General features: G+C 40.5%; 1 protein-coding gene across 1 annotated transcript in view; it reads left to right on the top strand.

The window, feature by feature from the left end:
- Dok6 (docking protein 6) overlaps window positions 1-24,326 on the top strand; it is a 363,063-nt gene that overhangs the window by 277,443 nt on the left and 61,294 nt on the right. Inside the window, exons 6-7 of the mRNA XM_077105642.1 lie at window positions 2,045-2,183; window positions 15,153-15,270. Of these exons, the coding sequence (XP_076961757.1) occupies window positions 2,045-2,183; window positions 15,153-15,270 (257 nt within the window). The remainder of the gene's footprint in view (window positions 1-2,044; window positions 2,184-15,152; window positions 15,271-24,326) is intronic.

Here is a 24,326-nt window from a genome sequence, read left to right as displayed (position 1 = left end):
CCCAGAGAACAGGTTTAAGCAACAACCAAGGAAACCTAAGTAGCTCATTTCAACATGACCAACAGAACCATGAAGAATTCTGACCTTCACCTTGGCTTAGGCACCAATATTTCAGATATGGCACCTTCTGTTTCTTTGCTTGCCATGCCAGTATTTTTTAAATGCCTCGTTTCTTGATCAAGGGATGAATTTACAGAGACTGGAAAAAAAAAAAAAAAAAAAAAAAAAACTCCTGTAAGCATTCAAACTTCCCCACAGGACAGAGCTAAGTCCCAGGAAGTGGCTAAGCATTAGAAGTTTACATCTCAATGACTGAGTATGAAATAACAATTGGTGCCTTCGTTATCTCATTTCCCGAGGCTACAGGCAGTGTTTTTCAGAGGACAAGGAACAAAACTCAGTCTCAAAGGGCAGGCTCTCAGGACCTAACAGTGGCTTTGCTGCTGCTCTTAGATTGCCTGACTCCCCTGAATCAACAAAGAAAGCTTGTTCCACTTTGCAAAAACTCTCCATTCCCCCCCCCTCCCCCAGACTTTCCATTTCACGCTGAGTGGATTTTATTAAGATGGCTTTCACAGAAGCTGAGTGCTGGGCCCATGGGCCCTGAGGGACCGCAGCCTCTGCAATGTTGGAAGCCTCCTGAGACAGTTCTTTTCTGCTGAAAAACTCCTTGGAGAATCGTAGAGTAGAATCGAAACTCTTTTTGTTGCTTGAAGAAGTAGTTTGGCCTCAAGAATATTTTGATGTTGGTACCTGCAAATTTTTTGATGGGATCACCTGGTTGGTTGGTGGCCTAGTTAATAGCCAATGTCTGAGAATGCATATCACATTGATAAAACTGGCCTAAAGTATTAATTAAAATCCTTTTCATTTTAGAACTAGGTATGTTAATAAAACTGACCTGAGTTCTTACTTACAACTTGTCTGTGGGTTTTCTTTCCAATAAAATTTGTGGTTTAAAAAGTCAATTATAATTACATTTCAATTAATAATAAAAAGGAACTTACAGTCTTAGTTTTCCTCTCAAATTTACACAGTAAGAATTTTAATGTTATTATATGTTCAGAAGAAATGACAGCATTAGTTGCTTAATAGTCTTTCCAAAGCACTACATCATAATAGTAAAATAGTCTGTATCAAAATAACAGATTAAAAAATAGAATTTACCCAATCATTTCTTTTCTCTATGGCAGATATTTAACTATTTTTAAACTTTCCTTATGATTAATTCCCAAAGTTTATAATGAACATAGCAGTAGCTAACATTTTTTGAGTACTTAATATGCGTTAAGCATCACTGTAAATATTCTATCTACCAACTCTTTCACTTTTATAAAGGTAGAAATGATCCTACAACTCCCATTTCAGAGATGTGGGAAGCATGTAGAGGCAAGTTAAATAACGTGCCCATGTGCACCCTGCTTGAGATTGGCAGAGAATGTTTAAACCAAAGACTCTCACATTCCAAAATCTCCTCTGTGCCATGTTGAGCCCTGAGTTATACCAAGATTTACTTAAGAATCATTTGGTTAACTAAAAGATTTAGCCTATGTATGCAAATCTATATATTTAAAAATATATGAAATTAAAAATGTATAAAAGCTATGTAATCTCCTTCTCCTTGGTTCCAGTGAATGCAAAATTGCAAATTTTTCTCAAGTCCTACACATTTCAAGAGCTGCCCGTAGGTGATGGTACTGTTATATCAAGCACATGAAAACCTTTAAGAAAACAATTGTTGTCTTTTACTCTCTTTTCCATGTGGAATGCACTACCGTGACCTGAATCACTTGTATCTGTTGCTTTCTATGCTGTGTGAACGCTTTGTCCTTAAAAACCCAAATGCTGATGAATTTTCAGCTTTATTCCTTTCCCACATACCATTTGAAGATGCATTTGTTGGGGGTTGGTCCAGGATGAGTCTGTTTCACTAACTCCTGAGAGCAAGGATAAGGTAGCAGGAGGGCAAGGGCATCTTACATGGAGGACTGTTACCGCTTGAACACGTGAAGACCCATCTCTTTCCCTATCTCTGTTCTCACAGAATGTGTGACACAGGAGAAGGACTATTCACTTTTCAAACAAGGGAAGGAGAAATGATCTATCAGAAGGTCCATTCTGCGACTCTGGCCATAGCTGAGCAACACGAAAGATTAATGCTAGAAATGGAGCAGAAAGCCCGGGTAAGGCTCCTTCCTTGGTATCCTAACAGCTTGGGAATGAATGTCCCTGTGGTCTGGTGTTCATGGTGTTCCCGTGGGTCCATTCCTGGAGTGCCTCTGTGTCTACCCTCCTCTGGCCCCAGGAACTTGCCCCAGTTACCAAACCTCTGAGGCCCCATCTCTCACCCCTTTGATACCCTGCTCATTGTACCACAGAGGTTATTTGTGGCCACTCTTCTTGAGCCCTGTACTCCATGTATCTACCTATTGCCTTAGTACCCAAAGAGAGGGGGAGTGTCTAGGCAGTGAAGTGAGACCAATCCTGTCTGTGTAGCTCAATATACACTTGTACAAGATTTCAATAGGGGCCCAAAATAACTAAAATTGAGGTACTACCAGAGAGGATTTCACTTCTTTCATTTCTTTTCATCTCTTCCTTTATCATGGATGCTCTAACATTTTAAGCTTTTTCTATCTATGTTTCAGAGCCAATAATAAAGTGCTTCTCAAAGGAGCGCATACTATTTACCAACAGAATAATTTGACTAGCATCCTGCTCTGGAGCTGTACTATAGTTTCAGGGTCTAAAAATAATTAAGTAAATAATCTGAAAAAAGAAAGTTTATACCACCATAAAGCAAAATTATAAATTTTACTACTTTGTTCAAAGAGCAGACGATGGGATGAACTTCTTTCTTTCTGCAGGAGGCCTAGAGATGCACTGAGAAGCCTCCTCATGCTCTCTGAGATACATCAATAGGCCTATTTCCATTTAAGACGATGAAGTTTATATCTAGTATTATTTTTTGTTTCTAAAATTCTATGAAATAGTTTGAAGTATGAAAGAAAAAGAGAAAAATTCACTTTCTAAGAAAACAAGTAATTTAACAAATAATCTTATGTTGTTCTTAATGCATATTTTAAATGTGTTTCTGATTTCCCCAATTCTACATATATATTTGTATCTTTCCATTTGGGATATGGTCAAAAGAGCCTTCCTAACTCCTGGAGGTGGGAGGGGGAGGTAAATCCTGCTTGCATAGGCCATTTGACCCTCCATGGGAATGGATAAGTAGCTTGAGCATTTTGGGGATTGATATTAACTGTGGGATTATTCGAGCTCGTGAGACTTATCCTTCTAGAAAGATTTGGGTTAAATTTAACCCTGCTAGCAATTATCAAACTAATATGACATTTTCCTAGTGATTCCAATCAAGTGAAATACTAAAACTACCAATTTCCAATTATTTCAAAGGCTTGTGCATTCATTATCAGCCTATATTTGCAATCTATGATGCTCATTTTCATCCAATTTGAAGATTGTGTTGTCATTTGCTGTTAGTTAACAGTTGACGTTTTTATAGTTGTCCTAAACAGGCAAATTCTCATAAGGAGAGAGATTTAAAGTACATTTTCATGAAGGAAATATAGAGTGCTTTCATGCACCCATGGTCATCTGCCATGGTGGAGAGCACCCAGTGTGGGTCCTCCACCAACTTCCCAGTTCAACCACTCCCTAGCAGGGGAATCCTTGACAAATTAATTGCAAAAACAGTACATTATTTTTCCCAACTCGGGCGATATGTCATCTCTTACATCTAACCATTTTGTGAGACACACACACACACAAAAAATTCCAAAACAAAATCTAACTCACATTAGTGATTGCTGTTATGTGTTTATCATGATTTGTACCACTGAGAAGCACACTGGGGAAGTGAAAAAGCAATTGCTGCTGAGGACTCAGAGATAGTGGGTCCTCTAACTAGAACCTCAGGAGTCGAAGACCCCTGGATGTGGGGCCCGACACTCAAGAGATAAGAGAAAATGCAGAAGATGTTCCAATACAGGTCCACTGAGACTCCATCTTGAAACCACACGTCTCTAGAAATCGCAGAAGCAGACTTCATCACTTGGTGCACACAAGTAAATGGAGCAAACAATTTCATTTATAAAGTCTTGTGAAGGCTAATGTTAGCAAAAATTTCTATACCTCAAGTTCATTCTTCAGAGTTTGCTCAACTAGTGCTTTTCTGAGGGCTGGCTACCTCAACTTGGTAATTGCCTCAATTCCCCAAATTCTAGGATCATAATTCTAGGACCTGATTTTCAAAACACAACATTTTCTTTTAGATACTTTCTATACATGCACAAAACTCTTAAAAAAAGAAGTTCTAAGTATGAAAGAGTATTCATTCTAACTCCTCATTTGTTATTCAAAGTAAGATGAAGACCTGTGGTATCCAGGAGACAACAGTGTAGCCCAGGAATGGTCCCAAAAAGCTTATCTAAGATGTGAACATGCTGCATTTCATTCATTTTTTGTCTAGAAGAAAGCAAGAAGATACTGCTAATTGACTTTCCAGTTTTAAAACCCAGGCCATGTGAGATTGATATGGATCGGGTAGCAAGTGCTTACGTATTTTAACGTGATTTAAATGATCTTATAAGATTCAATTACAAAGATCTACAAAGGTAACCAAGGCCTCAAACATAGTTGTGCAGTTAATTTAAATTATCCTTTTAAGGAAAGATCATTGAGGAGTGTTAGTGGATTTGTAAATTTAAGGAAAAAAAAAAAAACTCAATGAGAATAATGTCTCAATACGCATTTCTCATTGTGTGTGAGTTTTTCATCACTGTGAGCAAAATACCTGACGAAAACAGAAGGAAAAGTTTATTGGGGGGGTTCATGGTTCCATCATCAGCTGACTTCATGGTCCGAGCCTGAGGTGAAGCAGAGCTTTGTAGCAGAATGGCACCGCACCCCGGAGGGAAGCTCAGGGCTGCCTTGGAGCAGAGGGAGAAGGAGAGCCAGAGGCACACCTTCCCCACACCCATGACCTGCTTCCTCTCACCACACCCCACCTGCCTACAGTTACCACCCAGTGAGTCCATTCAATTTATTAATCCATCAAATAGGTTCATGCACTGAGTGCGATACAGCTTTCCTCATCTAAGCAGTTTACCTCTGAACATTCCCGCAGTAACAGTGAGCATTTTCAGGGGACACCTCATGTCCAAAACATGACAACCACAAGAAAAAGAATTCACTACGATCTTGCAACATCACGTTTTAGGAAACCTCGTTTTTCCCTTTCAAATAAGCTTCCTTCTTGGATACCATATGAATAAACGTATTTTGATATATTTCCATAATCTAAATAAGTCATATTTCTATTCTTGCATAAAGAATCTGATATCTAGAAAAATATCCCACCTTATGAATAAAACTATGTATCTCTTACTAAACAGTACTAGACAAAGAAACTACTAAGTTGGTAAGGATATTAAAAATGTGTGTTTTGATTTCCTACACTGAGAAAGATAATGAAGCGATTAATATTAACAGACTCAAAGTTTTTTAAGTGCAGATTGACTACTTATGAACTATGCACAAGATGACGATGTAATTATTCAGTACTCAGTGACCTGCCCAGTGCCACAGGGAAAAACAAGAACAGGGAATTTCCTTGAGTGGTGCACAATTTTGTGGGATCAATTTACCTGACATCTTTTGACTTCTTGAAAGAGCAAGTTTTTCCCTATCTTAAGACAACTATGATAAGACATCACCATCACCAAATTTCAGTAAACAATAATAAAATTACCCCTCGGTGTGTCCACTTTCTCCTGGCAAGGAGCCCAGCTGACTTCCTGGGTGATCAACCCATTGGAAGCCCCCTCAGGGAATCCCCCCAGAGGTGACTCCTGCAGGGTGAGAGGACCGTGCCCAATGCTGCTCTCAAGACGCACCACTACAGCGTCCCACTCCTGCATCCACGTGAGGGTCACAGAGTGTGACAGGAAGGAGTGGGACAACCTTAAGCTGTCCATTTTTAACCCCAAGCCTGCCTGGCTTTGAAAGAGAGCTTTGTTTTAGGGGTGTGGGGGGAAATAAAGTCAACGGAACGAATTTTAAACTGGATCTGTTGCAGAGAGATTACTAACATTCCCATCACTGAGGAAATTATTAAAGCGAGATATTGAAAAAGAATGCATTTCTAGAATTTGCCTCCATTTCATAGAGGTCATTCTCATTCTTCGCAATGGCTGAGGCTCTTCAAATTCTTCTGCCAGAAGACACTCTGCTGTGCCCCTGCCACATGGTCCGGGGACAGTTTGGACTTTCATTTGTTTCAAGCCACTGAAGAAACCTGCGCAGAAGCCCAGAAGCCTGCTGTGAGTTTAGCCTGCTGGAGTTGAGTTCAGGTTGAAGTCGTCAGAGTCGACAGAGCTTCCAAGGGCCCCAAATAATTCAATCTCGACATTAGTGGACGTGCTAGACACCCGCGCAGACAGAAATGGGGTGAACAGAATCTTGTTTTCTTTTTATGTTCTTAAAGGCTTTCCAGCGGTTATGAGATGTTCACAGGTAGAGAGCAGCTGAGAAGGCAGGAGGGAAAGAAAAAAGATGTCTTCCTGATAGCTTAAAAAATCAACTGAATAAAAGAAAGGGGGATTTTCAAATTTAAAAGAGTATTTGAAGCTAAACAGCCTCACATAATAAGAATTAGCTTTTTTTTTTTTTTTTTTCCTAGTAACAACATTTAGGATGCTCCTGTTTTCCTGAAATTCCTAGCTCTTAGTCAGCAGAAATGTCCTGTGTACAATTTAAGGACAAATAGCACCAGTGCCATTGAAATACCAACAAATGGCAAGGCTGCATCCACTGCTTTACAGAATCCCTCTGCAGGACTAGCCAAGTGGCCGCTCTTGCCAGAGCCATCAACCCTATGACCACCCTACACCCTGGTGGACAGAAAAAGGACCACCAGAGTCTCACATAAAACTCCTTCCCTGGAATCAAATAAGTGTTTTTTTTATTATTATTACTTGCTAGTTGACATACCATGTTTCTTATTAATAGAAATGTAAAGGATTAAAAGCAGGTCAGTTTCACACATTTAAAAAAATAAAAAATGGAAAAAGCCTCACTTTTCAACAACTGTGAACATTTGGTGGGATGATCATTTTAAAATGAGTCATGCCCTCTTATAATGTGTTAGCGAAGGAGTTTCTATGAAGCAACAGCACCCTTTCCCTCTGCCCCCCATCGGCAGGTAGAAGTGTGTCAAGCAGCTCAGAGGAAGAGGAAAGGACAGACAGAGTGGAGCCAACTTTGTGCCCACGTCATCTACATAGTGGCTAGAAATTAAGTGGGCCGTCCTTCTCCAGTCACGCTTCCCCGTGAAGCCGGCATTCTCCAGCAGGGAAAGGGCTCAGTCTGTGGTTTCTGAGCACAAGCTGCACGTATATCTGACGAGAATAATTGCAAGTACATTGATTCTTCAGAGTTCTATTCAGCATTCTACTGCCCAGTGTAATCAATCATAATCGTAAGACAAGATTCTTGAGTAGTATTGACAATGACTCTCTCCCTGCTGGAGAATGACACTCACATATTTGTGAAATTTTCTTTTATTTGATAAACACTGGTTGTAATGAATCAACGCAAGCTCAATTAGAACAAGTTATTGTGATCAATGATAAAAGTGGACCCGTGAGACTAATTAATCAATTCACTTACTGATGTTCAGTTTCTGAACGCTAAGGAAAATTTATTCTCTAACCACACACACACACACACACACACACACACACACACACACACGATTTCTTCATTAATACACAATGAGGTGGAAATGCTGAGAGGCAACATATAATTTGTCTGGTCAGTGGTTCCATAACACAATGTAAGAATAAAAAGTTCATGTGGATCATGTTCTCTGTTCTTAAAAGTTCTTCTGCATACTCCAAGTCACTTCAGAGCATGCCTTATGTGAATTTCTTATAGTTAAGCAACTAGAGCTGCAACTGCATTCAAAAAAATGACTGTATGATAAAACAGAGTCCAACTTCCCTGTTAAAAATAGCTTTCTTTCTTTCTTTTTCTTTTTTTTTTTTGGTGGATGAAACTGAGCAACAAAGAGGACACACACACCATGGGGCTTTCTTAATAGAAAAGAACAGCTTTCAACAGTTAATCAAAATCATACAACTCTCTGACAAGTACACCTAAAACCCAGTGCATTAGACTCTCTTCTTGGAAATGCTTTAAAACAGAAGAAAAATACTATAAGCTACCCATGGGTAAACTAACATCTAAGAGTTGATGTTGGTGTTTCACGAAAGAATGATCAACATGCTTTCCGTGAATGTCACCGAAGCTGTCAGCTGCCCGTTCATGGTCAGTGAAAGCTCACAGGTCGCAGAAGCAGAGTCCCATGGTGGTCAGTAAGAGATCCTGGAGGAAGGCTAACCAGGGCTATGCAACCTGGGACCAGTCACTTGCCGTCTCTGTGCTTTTTGCTACCTCTTCTTAAGAGGTTGAGTGGAGCACAATAATAATATCGACTTCACAATGTTAGAATACCACCTGGGGTTAAAGAAAAGCTCGATAATTATTAACTATTTCATGAAACAGATGACAAAATAATTAGCTTTATTTTTAAATGGTGAAAATAGTTTTAATCACTACTGAAAATTCATCTCAGCTTTCATTATGCATATCATTATGCATATAGATTTTATATATTTAAAATTTAAAAAGAGGAAAATTTTGATGTAAAACATGAAGTTTAATGCTTAACATGTATGCATTCATCATGATTTTTATATTCAAAGAGCATCTCTGTAAATGCATCTATTTACCAATATAGATGATCCAAAGAAAGAGATATGCATTCAGGAGATAAATACATAAATATTTATATATATACTTGCATTTATATAAGTAGGCTTAAAAGCATTATTGTCTATAAGAAGAATATAATTTAAAAATATTTATGTAGATGTTTGTAATGATTTCTGTGGTTATTCTAAAGCTTGGCTTTTTTCATACTACCTGAAAATATTTTGGCCAATGCAAAATTTTAGAATATAAATAATAACACTTGTTTTATATCAAGTTTAATGCAAATACTACTCTGCAAAGTTCAACTGAATGACATCCAGCAACTTCCACTCAATGACTATGTAGATCACATTTTATTTGTTATCCTGGTACAAACTCAGCAAAGTGTCTTCTAATTTCTTTCCATTTATCTTGAATAAAATGGAAGATTAAGTGTGACGTGTCCCCTATTGAAAATTAAGCCAAGTCTGTGAGAAACCAATTGTCCATAAACCTTCAAACTTGAGAGAACGGCTTTAATGGAGGCAGGCAGTGCCCAGGTCCCTGGGTCTCGGCTCCAGCCAGTCTCAGGAGCTTCTTTCCAAGAAGGAGACCAGGCGTTCTCAGCTGCAGTGCACTTGGGGGTGTTTCCTGAGCACGCCACACAAGCTTATTTGACCACTGACACACATTTCACAAGTCACCTTTGCACTACTGGCTGACAGTGTTTCCCTACCGAGTCCCTCCTGCCTCAGTCACACGGGAACATCCGACTGTGCTCCAAGAAACATTTCCTTACGCCCTCTTCATGCACAGAAGGCCTTTCACAGCTTCTATTATGTGTGTGTGCACACATACACACACACACACACACACACATACACACAGAGGAATACTCTGCCACCGGCATTGCCCATCTGTCCCCACCTTCCCCATCACACTGACAATTTGTCCATATGCCTTTTCTTGGGTTTTGTGCTTCTACTTAGCTCTTAGGGCCAGGTACAAATATGTGTCCCTGACTTCATTGTCATTCCTTTGATAGCTCAATTTTGACAAATTTCTGTGTCTTGACGCATTCCCATAGACACCTCTAGCTGTGCCACCTCTCCCAAGCAGTGGTGGCAGTAGCAATGCAGCAGTCTCTCCCAGGCACCTCAGGTGTGAAAAACACTATGCTTCTCACTCTAAAAACACATTTTCTATGACATTTGTCACACTCAAAATAGAATACACTAACTCGAATTTAGAGATAAGGAAACTCCGAGACTAAAAACAAATTAAAGTACTTTGCCTGCGGTCCTACAACTAGGCAGCTGAGGTCCCTATCCAAGAGCAGTCAGCTGACAGTGATGCTCCTGTCCTTAAGGGCTCTAGTCCTGCCCACAGACGGTGGGAAAGAGGCGCTGGACGTCCTGCCTTGGTCCTGTGGAATTCGTGGTGGACGTTGCCCTCAGCTCACCTGCTTCTGAGGATAAGGGCACTGGTGGCAACTTCATAGCAAGTTCTGCTGATGAGGGAAGAACAGCTCTGCAGCCTGGGAGGCACTGCTGGGGCTGTGCTCTGTGAGCAGAGGGCATCATCCCTCTGCACCTTCTGTCCTCTCTGTGAAGCTGAGATGGCATATGGATGGTCTATGTGGACGTTCAGTGGGATCACATGTGCACCAGCTCACACATTGCCAGGCAATAAGTGAATGGATCACAACTGTTAATTCATAAATGCTGAATTTCATCTCTCCCAAATGTGTAGATTTGTGTCACAACGGCTAACACGAATTTCTAGGTCATCACTAGAGAGATGCAGAGTGAAAGGAAGTGTGTGTGTGTGTGTGTGTGTGTGTGTGTGTGAAACTGTGGAGGAAACCAAGGGTCTTGTGCATGCTAGACCAGTGCTGCTCCTTCATCAAGCTACATCTCCAGCCTGGGCAGTTACCTTATATACAGGTGAATTTTGGAGAGGTAAATAGATGAATACAAATTAATACTAATGCTCATCACAGAGGGAAAGTCTCAAAACAGCAAGGTGGAAAAAGTAATAAGGTAACCCAAATATATATATGTATGTATACACGTATTTATTTATTTGGTAGAACCACAAAGAGGGGCAGGTAGCCAGGACCATCACAAAAATAGTTGTCCCTCCCCATTTCGAACTCTCCAAGTTCAGGGCTAGATTGTCCCTCATGGCAAAAACTGGGGAGGAAACTCATTTTTCCCAGGAAAGATCAGCATCCAAGTCTAAACAGCTATGGGCTTGTAAGGCTGTTTGCTGTACAGAACTGCTTGGAAAGTCAGTAGGAATGAAGGTTGTCAAAGAAATGCAAAGCCTGTGTGACTCCAAAAGAACTGCTTCCTGACCACTACCCTTTCAACCAGGAGGCACCAAGTTTCCTGAAGTTCAGGAGAGAGGGGATATGCATTGCAGCAGGAAATGCTATGGACGGCTCTCTTTGATATCATCGACAGGTCTCAGATGTTTACCAAAAAATAAATCTGTTTTATTATTTATTTCATAAATGGGAGTGATCAAAAGCAGCCCAGCCCAGCCTTGTTCATATCTTTATGAGAATCCTGTAAATATCTTTGTGTTTTCCTTTCTCATTGTCTTGAGGAAGACAAAGCCCTTATCCACGTGAATAAGTTCGTGAAGGTACTATCTTAATTCCTGTGTAGTTCACTCAGAACATAAATAAAGGTACCATCTTAATTTCTACAGAGCTCACTTGGAGCGTGCATCATGCTCTTAGGCTGTGGGCTCTGAGAGATGTGCAACCCTCAGACAGAACAAAAATGTTTTCACTACTCTCTGGACCTTATTGAACTGTGAGCTCTACTCTTTTTGGATGCAAAAAATAAGTGACTTCTGATTCATTGCTCAGTATTCCAGAGATCTAACAGTTGTTTCAAAAGAATGCAACAAAGATGGGGTTAGAGCAAAAAATGGTAGAAAGTTTGGGCAAGTGTCTCAGAATCCATTAAATGTTTCTGTATCCAGTTGATTTCTGCGTCTGTGCTGAGGCACTCTTTGTGAATCTTGAGCCTGTCAGTGCAAATGGAGAAGCAGAGAGTGTTGTCTGCAAGAAAGAGCCCACAGTTAATACTGAGGGAATTCTGCAGGATTTTGTAGTTTTTTTGGTTTGTTTTGTTTTGTTTAGCAATTTTTACCTAATGCCACCATAAGGACCAACACAGATCATCCCAGAGAAGGAACAAACTAACTTGACAGACATAGGTCCACTTTTAATTTCTTAAAACACAATAATTTCTTAGAAATGATCTCACAATACATTTTTTTCTCTTTTCTTTGTATAAAAACATAGACATTTGTTCTCATTATAGATATAGATTTTCCCTTCTTTTTTTACGTATTTACTCTTAGGATCCTAAAAATCCTCCAGGTCCTATTGAAGCAAAGTTCTTTCAATTAAGAAATCACTATCGTACTATAGTAATTTAAAGCTTATTTTTGTCTTAATACTCTCACCTGAAGCCTGTTATAATACGAAATAGTTAAGGATGATTATATATATTCTTGTTGAATTCTTTCACCAAGAGTTTTATCAGGAGTTTAAAATGAGAACTAAGGAAATTCTCTAATAAAAGTTCTTGAACCATTGAGACCTTGTCTCCGTCATTGTGCCAGTCAGAAAGGTTTAAAATCCCATGGCTTAAAGTTAACAACAAAGTTAAAAACCACTGGACAAATCAGACAGATGCTACATTTTCTATTAGACTGTCCACAGCACAGAAGACTCACATCAGTTTGATAATAATGCCAAAACAAAATATCACAGTCTGGGTGCTTAGCCAACAAGTTCATTTTCTAACAGTTCTGGAGACAGAGTTCAGATCCACATTGCGGAGGGGCTAGCTCCTCCCCGGGTCTCTCCTGGGCTTGCAGACGGCTTTCTTCTTGCTGTGTCATTTCACAGTCTTTTCACTATTTACATTAATCCCTGGGGTCTCCTCTTCTCATACGAAGACCTGTTTTGGATTAAGATCTTAACTTTATGGCCTCCTCTAACCTTAATTAACCTCTTCAAAGACCCTGTCTTCAATGGAGTAAGGGCTTCAACACAAAAATTTCGGGGACGCTATTCAGTCCCTAGCAGTGCTTCGTGCACAGCAGGCATGAATGGTGACTGACCCTCCGGTGTCGAGGACAAGGCCTGAGATGTAGTGCACAGGATGCATAAAGATCCCCAGAAAATCCACAATCCAGTTTTAAACACAAAATCTTTTTCTGCAACTAAATATGAAGGTAAGATAAAGAGGAAACCAAAGAAACAAATGAAGAACTAGATATCATACAAGGGCTTCTAGGGCTTGACAGCATGAGGAGGGAGAACTAGAGGAACATGGGGGTGATCCAAGTGGACATTGCATGGGGGGAGTTATTCCCCAGAGGTTTCCAGTTATTTGTTTCCAGCAAACAAAATGTTTATTGTGCTTCCATAATGTTTAAGACTGATCATTGGGCGGGGGGCGGGGGGGGGGGTGGCAGGGGATATTTCCCAGATCAGAAAAGTGGAAGGAAAATCACTCTCATCAAATTTCAGAAAGATCTATTGTATGCTAAGTAATAAACAAATTATAATTCATTAAAAAAGAATAGTTAGGCAGTAAACAGAACTGTGATTAATAGAAGATTCATTTTATGAATTAATTGATGTTATTAATGGACATTGGTGACACAAGCTAAAGATGTATGTGTTTAATTAAGTCTGGGCTTCATGTGGGAAACTGGCTTTAAAAGCAAAAAAGCCTTTTCTCCCACTAACACTCTCATAAAATGAGCCTTGTCTGTGTTCTTGGGAAGCAGGGGTGATGAACTTCAGTCCTGGTGTGTCCTTCACACGGAGCCCCATGCATAGATATTCTCCAACCATCCCGGCTGGGCAGACTGGAAATGCAGATGACAATCATGTCCCAAAGAGTCCAAACTTCTGCCATATGAAAACCCAGATTCACCTTTTCCTTAGCTCCTCCCACAGTAGCAGGAGGAGGCTGTGGAAAGTCTACCTATGCTTGCTCATCAGGAGGAAAGCTTGCAATATGCCAAATTCTGGAAAATGTAAAAATTGGTTGCAAAGCTGCTATTTGGAGCCATCTTTTTAAAAAATACCCTCGATAATGCCAGGCTTCTAAGTGGATGGAGGATAACACTCTGTGACTAGAGATAGAAGAGAGAGCAGTTCTGGAAATGTCTTTCCACCAGAGAAAGTAAAATCAAATTGGCACCTTCAAACTCTGACTACACCTTCCCTTAAAAATGTAAAAATGATGGCTTTATGTGGATTTAAAGGGCCTGTCACATCACACCAGGTGCTTTCCTGACGTATGAGATTAAAATGCAATCTCATATGAAGAGCCCCTCCGAAGCTAGATAAGGAATGTGAAATTGACCATGGGTGGGGCTGGGCACTGTGAGAGTCCAAGGCTAGATTTGACAGAGATGACCTTTAAAACTCTGATTTTTGCCAAGTCAGGAATAAAGTAAGGGAGAATATGACAATTTTTATTTATTAGAGAATTCACATTGTCTATCAAAAAGCCGGTGTTTGCTCAGGTGTCCGAGAAATGTATACAAAGATCAAACCCATCCACTTCTCTAAGGTTTTTAAGACCCGGTATGAATCAATAAAAATGAATCTTTTTAACAACTTCAGTGTGAACTACTGTTTTGTTTGTACTTAGCATATGCCTGAGCAAGTGATGTGATATGTGTGAGTCCCTTCTGCTATCCTTAAAATGTATGTTTCAAATAAGAAAAGCACCTCTTTTTTATTACCATTTCTTAGAGAAAAAACTTGATTAATCTGCATAAGTTCCCATCATAGAAGCAAGAAAAAGATGTTTGAGAGAAGAAGACATTGTCTGAGGGAAGGGGTGTTAGGAAGGGATTAAAATGCGGAAAAATGATTCACGGGTGTGGTGTTCTGGGGTATCTGGTTCTGAAGAGCTTACAGCTTCATATTTTGAGGGGGTTTTGCCATTCTTTAAGTTGTAGAAGGCTGAGAATAATGCATGTAGCTCTTGTTCACAGAAATGCAAATTAATTTTTCTGGTGGAATACAGTTGATCATCTATCTCCCTGGAATTTTGCTGGCATTCCTGATTGATTGGCTCTCAGCCTTTGTGAGCCAATTTTGGGTGGAATCAATTGACTATCCTAATGCTCCCTTTCCAGTTAATGAATTTAATTGGGTACCAGTGTTAATTTCAAAACTTTGGAGTAAAGACGTTGCTTTTTAAAAATTACCCTTAAGTTGGGAATGGTGCTGACATCTAGAACCGATTCTACTCTCTGCTACTCAAATTCAATCCTCAACAAAACAGATTCCAGTTAAATATCTTTTCTTTCTCTCTTAGCTTCAGACAAGCTTGACGGAACCAATGACGTTATCCAAATCCATCTCTCTTCCTCGTAGCGCATACTGGCATCACATCACGCGTCAGAACAGCGTTGGAGAAATCTACAGTTTGCAAGGCAAGTAACTTTAAAAACAGCCGAGCAGCCCTGATTGCCATCAGCTTCCCAGGTGGACCAGCCATCTTGCAAATTGCTCTGCATTTGCGGGGCTCCTTTTCCTCCATTTTCATTTATCAGCTGTCACTGGCCACAGTGGGAACTCCGAGAGACACAGTTGCCTTTTAAAAGCTGTAATTTCATATGCTTGTGGTAAAAATTATTCCAAAAATTACTGTGAGAGCTAAGGATCCAATTTGGCACAAGACCTTGACAAAACACATTATCAGGAGCTAAAAGCTAATGCTGAGATCTGTTTCATGCTGTGTTTTACAAAGGAATTCTATTTTAGCATCTTTTTCCCTTAACAGGATTAAGTACCAGCTCAGGACTGACTTCAGGCTCAGTAATAACAGGCTGCATAAACCTCCCCACAGAAGTTTTGAGGTTCAGAGAAAGCCTCAACCTGCAAACCCTTCAGGGAGGGCGTGGGGGAAGGGGCCAAGTGTATGCACAGTGCTGCTCTATTTCCCCTGATGGCTAATTAACAATATGGGAATGACTTGTGAGGTGTCAAGTTAATAGACACCAGATATTTGATCAAAAGCAGCAGAAACCTCTGCTCAGGAGTTGCTTCCTATGCCTTCTTTTTGTTTTTTAAAAATGAATAATATTTTCCTTCAAATAAAAGGTTGGGCTACAAGCAGTTGACTAACAGCTGACCCACACTGGAAGAGGACTTTGCTTTCAGCCTAAGAAAAATAAGGCTGAAACGCACATTTATTCATCTAGCAAACAGTAACTGCACATCAAAGGCTTCAACGTAACAGGCAAACACTTAATACCTGGTGAAGCAATGGCCAGTCATGACCTTGAGCGCGGTTAGGCATTCCAAATGTGGGCTCCTGTCAGACATTAGCTTTTGTCTGTATGAACAACACTAAATGTTTTGCAAAAATTCTATGATAAGTAAATTAACATAATGTGAATATTTTGAGACCAATGTTCACTTGTCAAAATTTGAAGCGTAGACCAACAGAATTTGATCAATGAGAATTCTGTGCGGCTGAAGAACTATTCCACAAGGAAAGGTAGTTGGAATGATTTTAGCCACTTACTGAAGGCAAATGCATTTTATATTTTAAATGGCCCTTTACATTTGTAGTTTAAATGGTCTTCTATGGTCAATTTGATTACCTGTATTGATTGTCTGTATTTCAGACACAGTTGTTGTTTTGTTGTATTGTCTAGTTTTATGAGAAAAAAATAATAAAATAAAAATTGGAGGATTGGGAAAAGCAAAAGGAACTGGTTTGGCAGTTTTAAGAATGAGAAGGTGCAGATAAGCTTCTCAGATCTCTGCTTGCTTCTGCAGAGAGCAGAATCCCACAGAAAAACTCTGAGTTATGATCTTGTCAAATTAATTTTTCCCTTTCCTGTGATTAGAATGAGAATAGTCACTTAAAGTATAAAGTTTAGTCACAAATACACATATGTAAATATTGACATTCACTCAAAGAAAACTAAAACTTTAGAATATTTGAATGAGGAAGTTAAAAACATCAAATTTCTAAGCAGACAAAACTATGAGGTGAATAGAAATAGGAATAAATTTTCAATGAAATAATAACTTTGGTTTTTGTCAATGGTTTGGTATATATTTCCAGTAAACAGGAGACAGTTGTTTTGATGGTAGCATAGTTAAAACTTTTCTCTGAAGAGAGAGCTGACATTTAGACTGAAATTCGACTTCAAAGATCATTTCACACCCATCCAAGAAAGATACTGGAGTGTGTTAAAATAGCTTAGAACTTTGCCAGAGACACTTAAATGACAATCTTAATTTACCTATTGAGCAAGAAATGCTAACTGACTGGAATTCTCTATGAGGTGTCTGATATTAATTTCCAGTAAAGCTAGGGCTTATTAAAGAAATGCCTCATCAGTTGCAATGAACAATTTAGTTACATGGTCTCCAGATCACACATTTCTCTGGTTGGTGGGTGGTTTTTGTGCAACAGAAAATATACATTGACTAAGGTGATTATTGTGTGTCAAATATATAGGAAAATATATGCAGATTATACTTCACTGTACTGTGGGTTGGCTTTTTGCATTACGTTTTTCTTTGAACACTACATTTTACCATTTTGTATACCTCTCACTGTTACACAGAAAGATAGATATAAAGATGTTGAGATGGGAGGGAAGAAGGCAGGTAGAGAGGAGGTAGATGGACAGGTAGCAGATAATAAATAGACGGAGATAGAAACTGGCTAGTGATACTTGGGCAATGGTGGTATTTTGTGGTCTGTTCTTTTGTGGCAGACAAAATTAAGAGGCAGACAATAGCCTCAGTAGTGTTTTTACTGCGACTAGGCCCTAATGGAACCAGGGTAGAATAAAACTACTGAAACAAAGAAATAAAAACAGAAACAGTGAACCTCAGCCCTCTTTCACGCAGGTTGACATTTTTTCCCACAAAACTGCATTTATAAGCATGGTTGCCTTGTGTCTCACTTCCTGAGTTGTGCTACTTGAGGTGGCCTTGCTTTCTCTGATCAAGAGAACACAGGGGGCTAACGATCCCAGTGCGCTTGGTGGGTCAGGTGCACACCTGGCTGTGGGAGTGTTAGGTCATGGAGTAAGCCGCAGGTGACTTGGGGGACCCAAGCGCATCTGCAGAACTGTCTCCTCAGAGCTTCATGCTCTTTCCTGCAAGGCTGAGATCAGCATGGATTCAGGGTTCATACTAAGGAATGGGTTAAAGGAATTCCGAATGGATGCTTTCATTTGGAAGGTAAAGGAGAAATATTTTGCATATGTATTTAATAGACTGAGATTTATGAATACGTGGCCCATGCACCAGAACCGAGACAACAAATCCAGTCTACGTTAGCACTTACCTGTAACCTCCGTTGCCTGTCACCCTCAAACTTCACACTCGACTGGGTTTTGCTGTATTCATCTCTGTTCTGCATTTTAGATAGATACTCTTTTAAAGGGAGACATATCGATACTGAGATGCTGCACGACCTGAATGATTGGAGAATTAGTACCACAGAATCGGCCTGATCGCCTCCCACCCCACCCCACTCCCAGAAGGCTGCTCTGAAAGAATAAGTGATTAGGGTCTCCCTGGTGTATTCTAGGAGGCAGGATCAACAGAGTGAGAAGAGGAATCATTAGCTTCTCACACATACCCGTTGCCCTGGTACTAGGCCGCTGCTGTTCAGGATCTCTACCCATGTGTCTCCAGCAGGCTGATTCATGCCTTCTCTTCTTGCAGAGTGATAAACACCTTCCTCGTTCTTTTTGCCAGATAGTAGAGATTGATTGGTATTAGGAGGTACTTTTCTATTTATATTTCAGTAACTTCCTGTGCACCTATGAAAAATGTTCACATCACACATGTGCAAAGGATGTTATCTGTAGACCTAAGGACACAGAAACTATGAAAGGAGAAAACAAAAGAAAACAAGATCTTGAACTCGTGAATCAAAAGTGAACATTTAAAACCTACCACCTGTTGAATCCTCCTACGGTTGTGACTTTTGCTCTGAGGCCTTGGGGAGTGTGTTGGGAGCATAAGGAAAAGAGGGAAGGAAAGAAACAAAACAGCACGGAAGTCTGATCCCAGGGCTTTTCTTACTCCAGGCTCTCACCTGGACTTAGAGTCGCCGTCCAGCACATTCAGATGACCAGAAGGTGCAATGGTGTCTCTAAGTCAGGATTTGCAGAGGTAACAAAAACATGGGCTGAAAACAACAAATCAAACTAGTGACAATCACTGGTGGTACCAGGGACATTTCAGGCACCAGGGAATCAGCAATGTGTCATGCGGATGCCTGAGGGTGACTCGCTCAGCACCACCCCTCCCTGAGGCCAGACCTGAGGGCCAGCTCGCGGTCTCCTTGGCCCGTGGGGTCTTGGCTAGCGCATCTGCTTCATGTGGTAGGGTCAGGGCACTTGCTGTTGCCAGTCTCTGTTTGGGTGAGGACAGGACCTGCTGTGAGACGCAGATCTGTGCCTTCAACCTGGTAGCTCCATTCCCGACCCCTCCTCCCGCTGCAGCCCCACTGGGTTGGTTCTTCTTCAGTACACTGTAGTGATGCGCAGAGAAGCTGAGACTGTGAGCTGGAAATGGTCCCCAGGAGAGGCTCTCTGGGACTCTGTGCCACTCTTCAGCTTCCCTGATACATGCAATGTCCTCCACACAAAATTAAATGGGATATATACTGGGACTCATTTCTGAACGACTTCACTGCGTGAGGGAAGATGGTTGGGTGTGCACCTCCTGGAAGGGGCGGCTTCCCGTCTGCTTTCATTAGCCCCCATTAACATCCAAATGCCAGCTCTGAATTGTGCATGTCCCTGTGCCCTCTGTACATCTGTAATTACACCACAGACCTCCGGTGTCAGCAGTGAAACTCACCTAATTACACAGAGGGCATTCGACGCTCTCAGAAAGGGCACCTGAGGCTCCAATTTCTCAGAAGGACGGGATGAAAACAGGCAAATTAGAAATAGAGATGACCTTCAGAACATGCTAAAGAGAGTTCTTCCGTAGATTAGCAAGGAAATCAACAGATTTATTTGTTCTTGGCTTAGCTGTGACCCTCTGTCCTTCTTAGTGCCCATTCAATTTCAAGCTCTCATAGGACATAAATTGCTTTCATTGACATTTTCTATTTAAATTTTTATTATGGGATATTTTCCAGATTGCAGGATTAATAAAAAGCCTCCTTTAAGTTAAAAATACAGAAATTTCAATAGAAGTAAAACAGGAGGCTGTATAGGTTCACATGCCACCTTCCCAGTACTTGGGGTGTTCGTTCCCGGGTGAAATCAGTCATGGCAGTCGGCAATACCCTCATACATCACACGTTTTCCATGAGGCACAATCTCTTCTGGTGATTTGGCAACAGCTTTTCGAAATATGAGTCTTTTTCTAGAGGCAACACTTTCTGACTATCAAACCATATTTATGGACTTTTGCTACATATCTTTAGTTTAAGAGATATAAGCCAAAAGCAAAAAAATGCCTCCCTGGATATCGCTTTTCAGAGATAAGTGAATCAATCGCTTCCCAAAGTAGACATCATAAAAATGCACAAACACACACCCGTGACACGTTCCTTATCTCCTGCAGTAATAATTAATCACTCCTCCTTCTCCTTTGCCCGCAGACATTTATGCATAACTTTATTTGATCAACATGTTTGCTTAAAAATCTGCTCCTTCCACTGGATCTTGATGTAGTAACTTTGTGAATGACTTTTTTGTCCTCATGGCTCAGCCAAATTGGAGGGCACAGTTTTTGTGACGAGGCATCATCCATAGAAGTTAAGAGTCCTGAAATTTGGAGTCAAATAGGCCCCAGTGTGAATATTAACTATACCACTGCTGCTGTTTGACTTTGGGCATTTTCTCAGTCTTTCTAAGCTGCTTCTTCCCTCCCCCCGAACAGGGGAGATGGGCTAGGCGCATGCCTGTTCAATGCCACCTTCTCCACCAGCAGACCACCACTCCCAGCTGCCCTGACTAGAGATGGCAGGTTGCTGAGGACAATTTCTAAACAAGCCATCTGCAGATACTGGGGTCCTTGGAGGGTTCCTTCTTAGGCTCAGCTCTCAGTTTATGGCTCATCAATTTCTATGTGAGATATTCTTAAAGTTGTCAAAATTTCAGTGGTTAAATTTAGCATTGTTCTTAAATTCACCCCTCCTCCAAAAAAGCCTATTTTTTTTTTTTAAGAAAAAGGAGAAGCGAATTTTAGCATGATCACTTTTATTATTTGAACATATCTATATTGATGTTACAGCTTTTTTAGGGGTGTGTTAAAGAAAGTGAAATAAGTAAAAAGAGAAATCACGATTCACTTCGTAATCTATGGCTTCCTTCCTGGTTCTTAGCACCGAATCCATCCTTCTGAAGGTAAAGACACACTGAGAGTCAGGAAACTGGAGACCTCATCCAGTTCAATAAGCTCTCCCAATTTTCTTCAACCTCACGTAATTTCTCCAGACAGTAAAGGGATGGGGGTGGGTAGGCATTTACCTGGTTTCCAACAGAGTTTGTGTGGTCTGGATGACAACTAGAAAGCATAATGTGTTTGGAAATTCTTTACGGTAGGGGGTGACCTACCAGGAACAAGGCATTATGCTAGATGTCACCAGTAACCTCCTAGGTGCCACACCAGCTCCTAAGAGGAAACTCCTAGTTTTCTGTAGATGAGAGAACAGTGGTGTCATGTAAACTCAGCTGGCCTGGCCCTTCACCTCCCACTGAGTCATGAGGTTTCTTCACAACTTTGACAATTGCCTCTATTTTACAAATAAGAAGGCTGAGGAACAAAACTGCAAAATGACTTGCCTAAGGACAAAGATTAGGATCCTCATTCAAACAATCTTGGTTTCTAGCTCCTTGGTGTTACCCAACTAACCCCTGGCTGACAGAGTTTAAGGCCCGGTGGAATAACATCACAGTCTCCATCCTTCTGTCCCAGTACATTCTCGTTGAACCATAATCAAGGTTTAGAAGAATGATCTCCCCGAAACACAGGCAACAGCGAGTCTCAAATGTGCTTTAAATGAGACAACCCAGATGGAAGCCATCTAAGCAATACGTGGAAAATCCTCGTGTTTAAAGATGAGTTCTGTACGGTCGGGACACTGCTTTTAAAAAAATCCCGCGTAACAGCTTTTCTCTTCTTGTGGGACAATTTAAAGCACATTGTGTATGTAAATTAGCTAGTTTAACCCTTGAGGGTTACCATTACTTTTCATTATTACTTTTCAAGCTTGTAACTAAGCTTTCCAGCAAGTTCAAATGTGCTCCTTCCTCATTCCAACTTCTTTAGAAGTGAGTTATTTTGGAGACTTCAAAAGTGCTTTCCCAGATTCAAAGAGAATCAAGAGTCCTGTTTAAGCCCACATAGGTGGAAATTGAGAAGGCAGAAGAATAAGACTCTACCTCCAACGATTCAGGAGGAATCCATGGACTGGCACCTCAGGATCCAGGGCTGAACATCTGGCTTTTTCCAGGACTCTCACAAATAGCGAATACCTAAAAGCAGGCTACTGGGCACCTGAATCTGTTTGTCCCTGAGTCCCACAGGAATACACATGTGTTCTCACCTTTAATGAAAGAGAACAGCATGGGGGCCTTGTTCCTCCAGTGTGACCTTGTCCCCTGTGGAATGACATTTAGCAAGAGAAATTTCTGTGGAACAAGATAATGAGAGATTGAGAGGAAGCCATAGGAGATACAGGACTGATCAATAAAGTTAATGTGGCAAGAATATTAATGAACAATTCTGATAAATTGTTACAGAGCAAATATATTTTCAGGATAGTAAGTCAAGCTGTCAGAATCCTCTTTTCTATTGACTTTTTTCACTGTCATTGAAAAGCTTTCTTTGATCCATGTACTTCTTCTACCTAATACCTAATATCCACCTCCTCCCATAACCAAACTTCTCCAAAGAGGAGTTTGCCTGATATTTCCACAACAACATTGTTGGAATTAATAAACAAATTCAGTAAAGTTGCAGGATACAAAGCAAATATACACACAAAATTAGTTGCATTTCTGTACACATGACTTTTCAAATGTCCTTTACTTCATATATTTCCCCTCAATAATACAGTGTCCACTAGGCCCCATCAAACAACCAGACTAAGGATAAACATCTTGACCAACGGAACACAGTAGAGACCAGAAATATATTCATACACGTGTGGCCAATCGATCTTCAACAAAGGTGCCAGTGGTGTAAAATGAGAAAAGGATAGTTGCTTCAGTGGTGCTCGGAGAGCTGCATATTCACATGTAATCGATGGAATTGGATCCTATATGGTTTGCATGTGAGGTGTCCCCCAGAAGCTTACACGTTCCTGTGGCACTATTCAGAGGTGAAATGACGGGACAGTGAGAGCCGTAACCTAGTCAGTCCATCCTGGTCTGAAAGAGCTGACTGGGTGGGAACTGGAGGCAGGTGGGGTGAGGCTGGAGGAGGTGGGTCACAAGTGTGTGCATCTTCCCTGTGGCCCCTTCCCCCTCTCTCTGCTCACAGCAGCCTGAGATGAGCAGAGTCCTTCTCCACTGTCTCCCCTCAGGCCCAGAGCCATGGAGCTGGCCCACCATAGACTGAACCTCTGAAACCAGGAGCCAAAATAAACATTTCCTCCTCTAAGTTGTTCTTGTTCAGGGATTTTGGTCATGGAGACAAGAAAGTTGACTAACACAGACCCTCTAGCTTATACCACACACAAGATTTTAACTGAAAACAGATGAAACTTCAAAGTAAGACTTTAAACCATAAAACTCCTGGAACAGAAATGACAGGTTTCACGGCATTGGTCCTGGCAATGATGTCATGCATATGACATCAGAAGCAAAAATAGATATGTAGGACTATTTCAAACCAAAAAGGTTTGCACAGCAAAGGAAATAATCATCATAGTGGAAAATAAACTTGCAGAATGTATCTTATATAAAGTTCATTTCATAAATCTATAATGATAGTCTGTAAGTCAATAACAAAAAAAACAACCTAATTTTATAAAGTGGAAAGGACTCAAATAGGCATTTCTCCAAAGAAGATATACAAAGAGCTAACAGGTATATATGAAAAGGTGCTCACTGTAACTAAACATCAGGGAAATGCTACTCAAAATCGTAAGCTATTAAAAAGAAGACGACAAGTGTTAAAGAGGATGCATAGAAATTAGAATCCTTTTACTAGTGGGAATGCAAAAGGTGCATCCACCAGGATATGGAGCATGAAGTTTCCTAAAAGTCATGAAAATACTCAGGCAATTCATTTATGGGTATTTATCCAAAAGACTTGAGAGAGGATCTCAAGGAGAGAACAGTACCCCTGTGTTCGCTGCAGCACAATTAAAAATAGCCCAGAGAAGCAAACAACCTAAATATCCAGTGAGGGATGAATGGGTAAAGAAAATGTGGTATGGACATGCAATGGGATATTGCTCAGCCTCAGAGCAGTATCCTTATGGTACCATATGAATTGACCTTGAGAGCATTATGCAAAGTCAGATTTTCTAGTCAGA

Source organism: Callospermophilus lateralis, chromosome 17 (genome assembly GCF_048772815.1).
Source record: "Callospermophilus lateralis isolate mCalLat2 chromosome 17, mCalLat2.hap1, whole genome shotgun sequence".
Lineage (NCBI taxonomy): Eukaryota > Metazoa > Chordata > Mammalia > Rodentia > Sciuridae > Callospermophilus > Callospermophilus lateralis.
The sequence above is the reverse complement of the archived record's forward strand: the minus strand, read 5'-3'. Positions and strand labels throughout refer to the sequence as shown.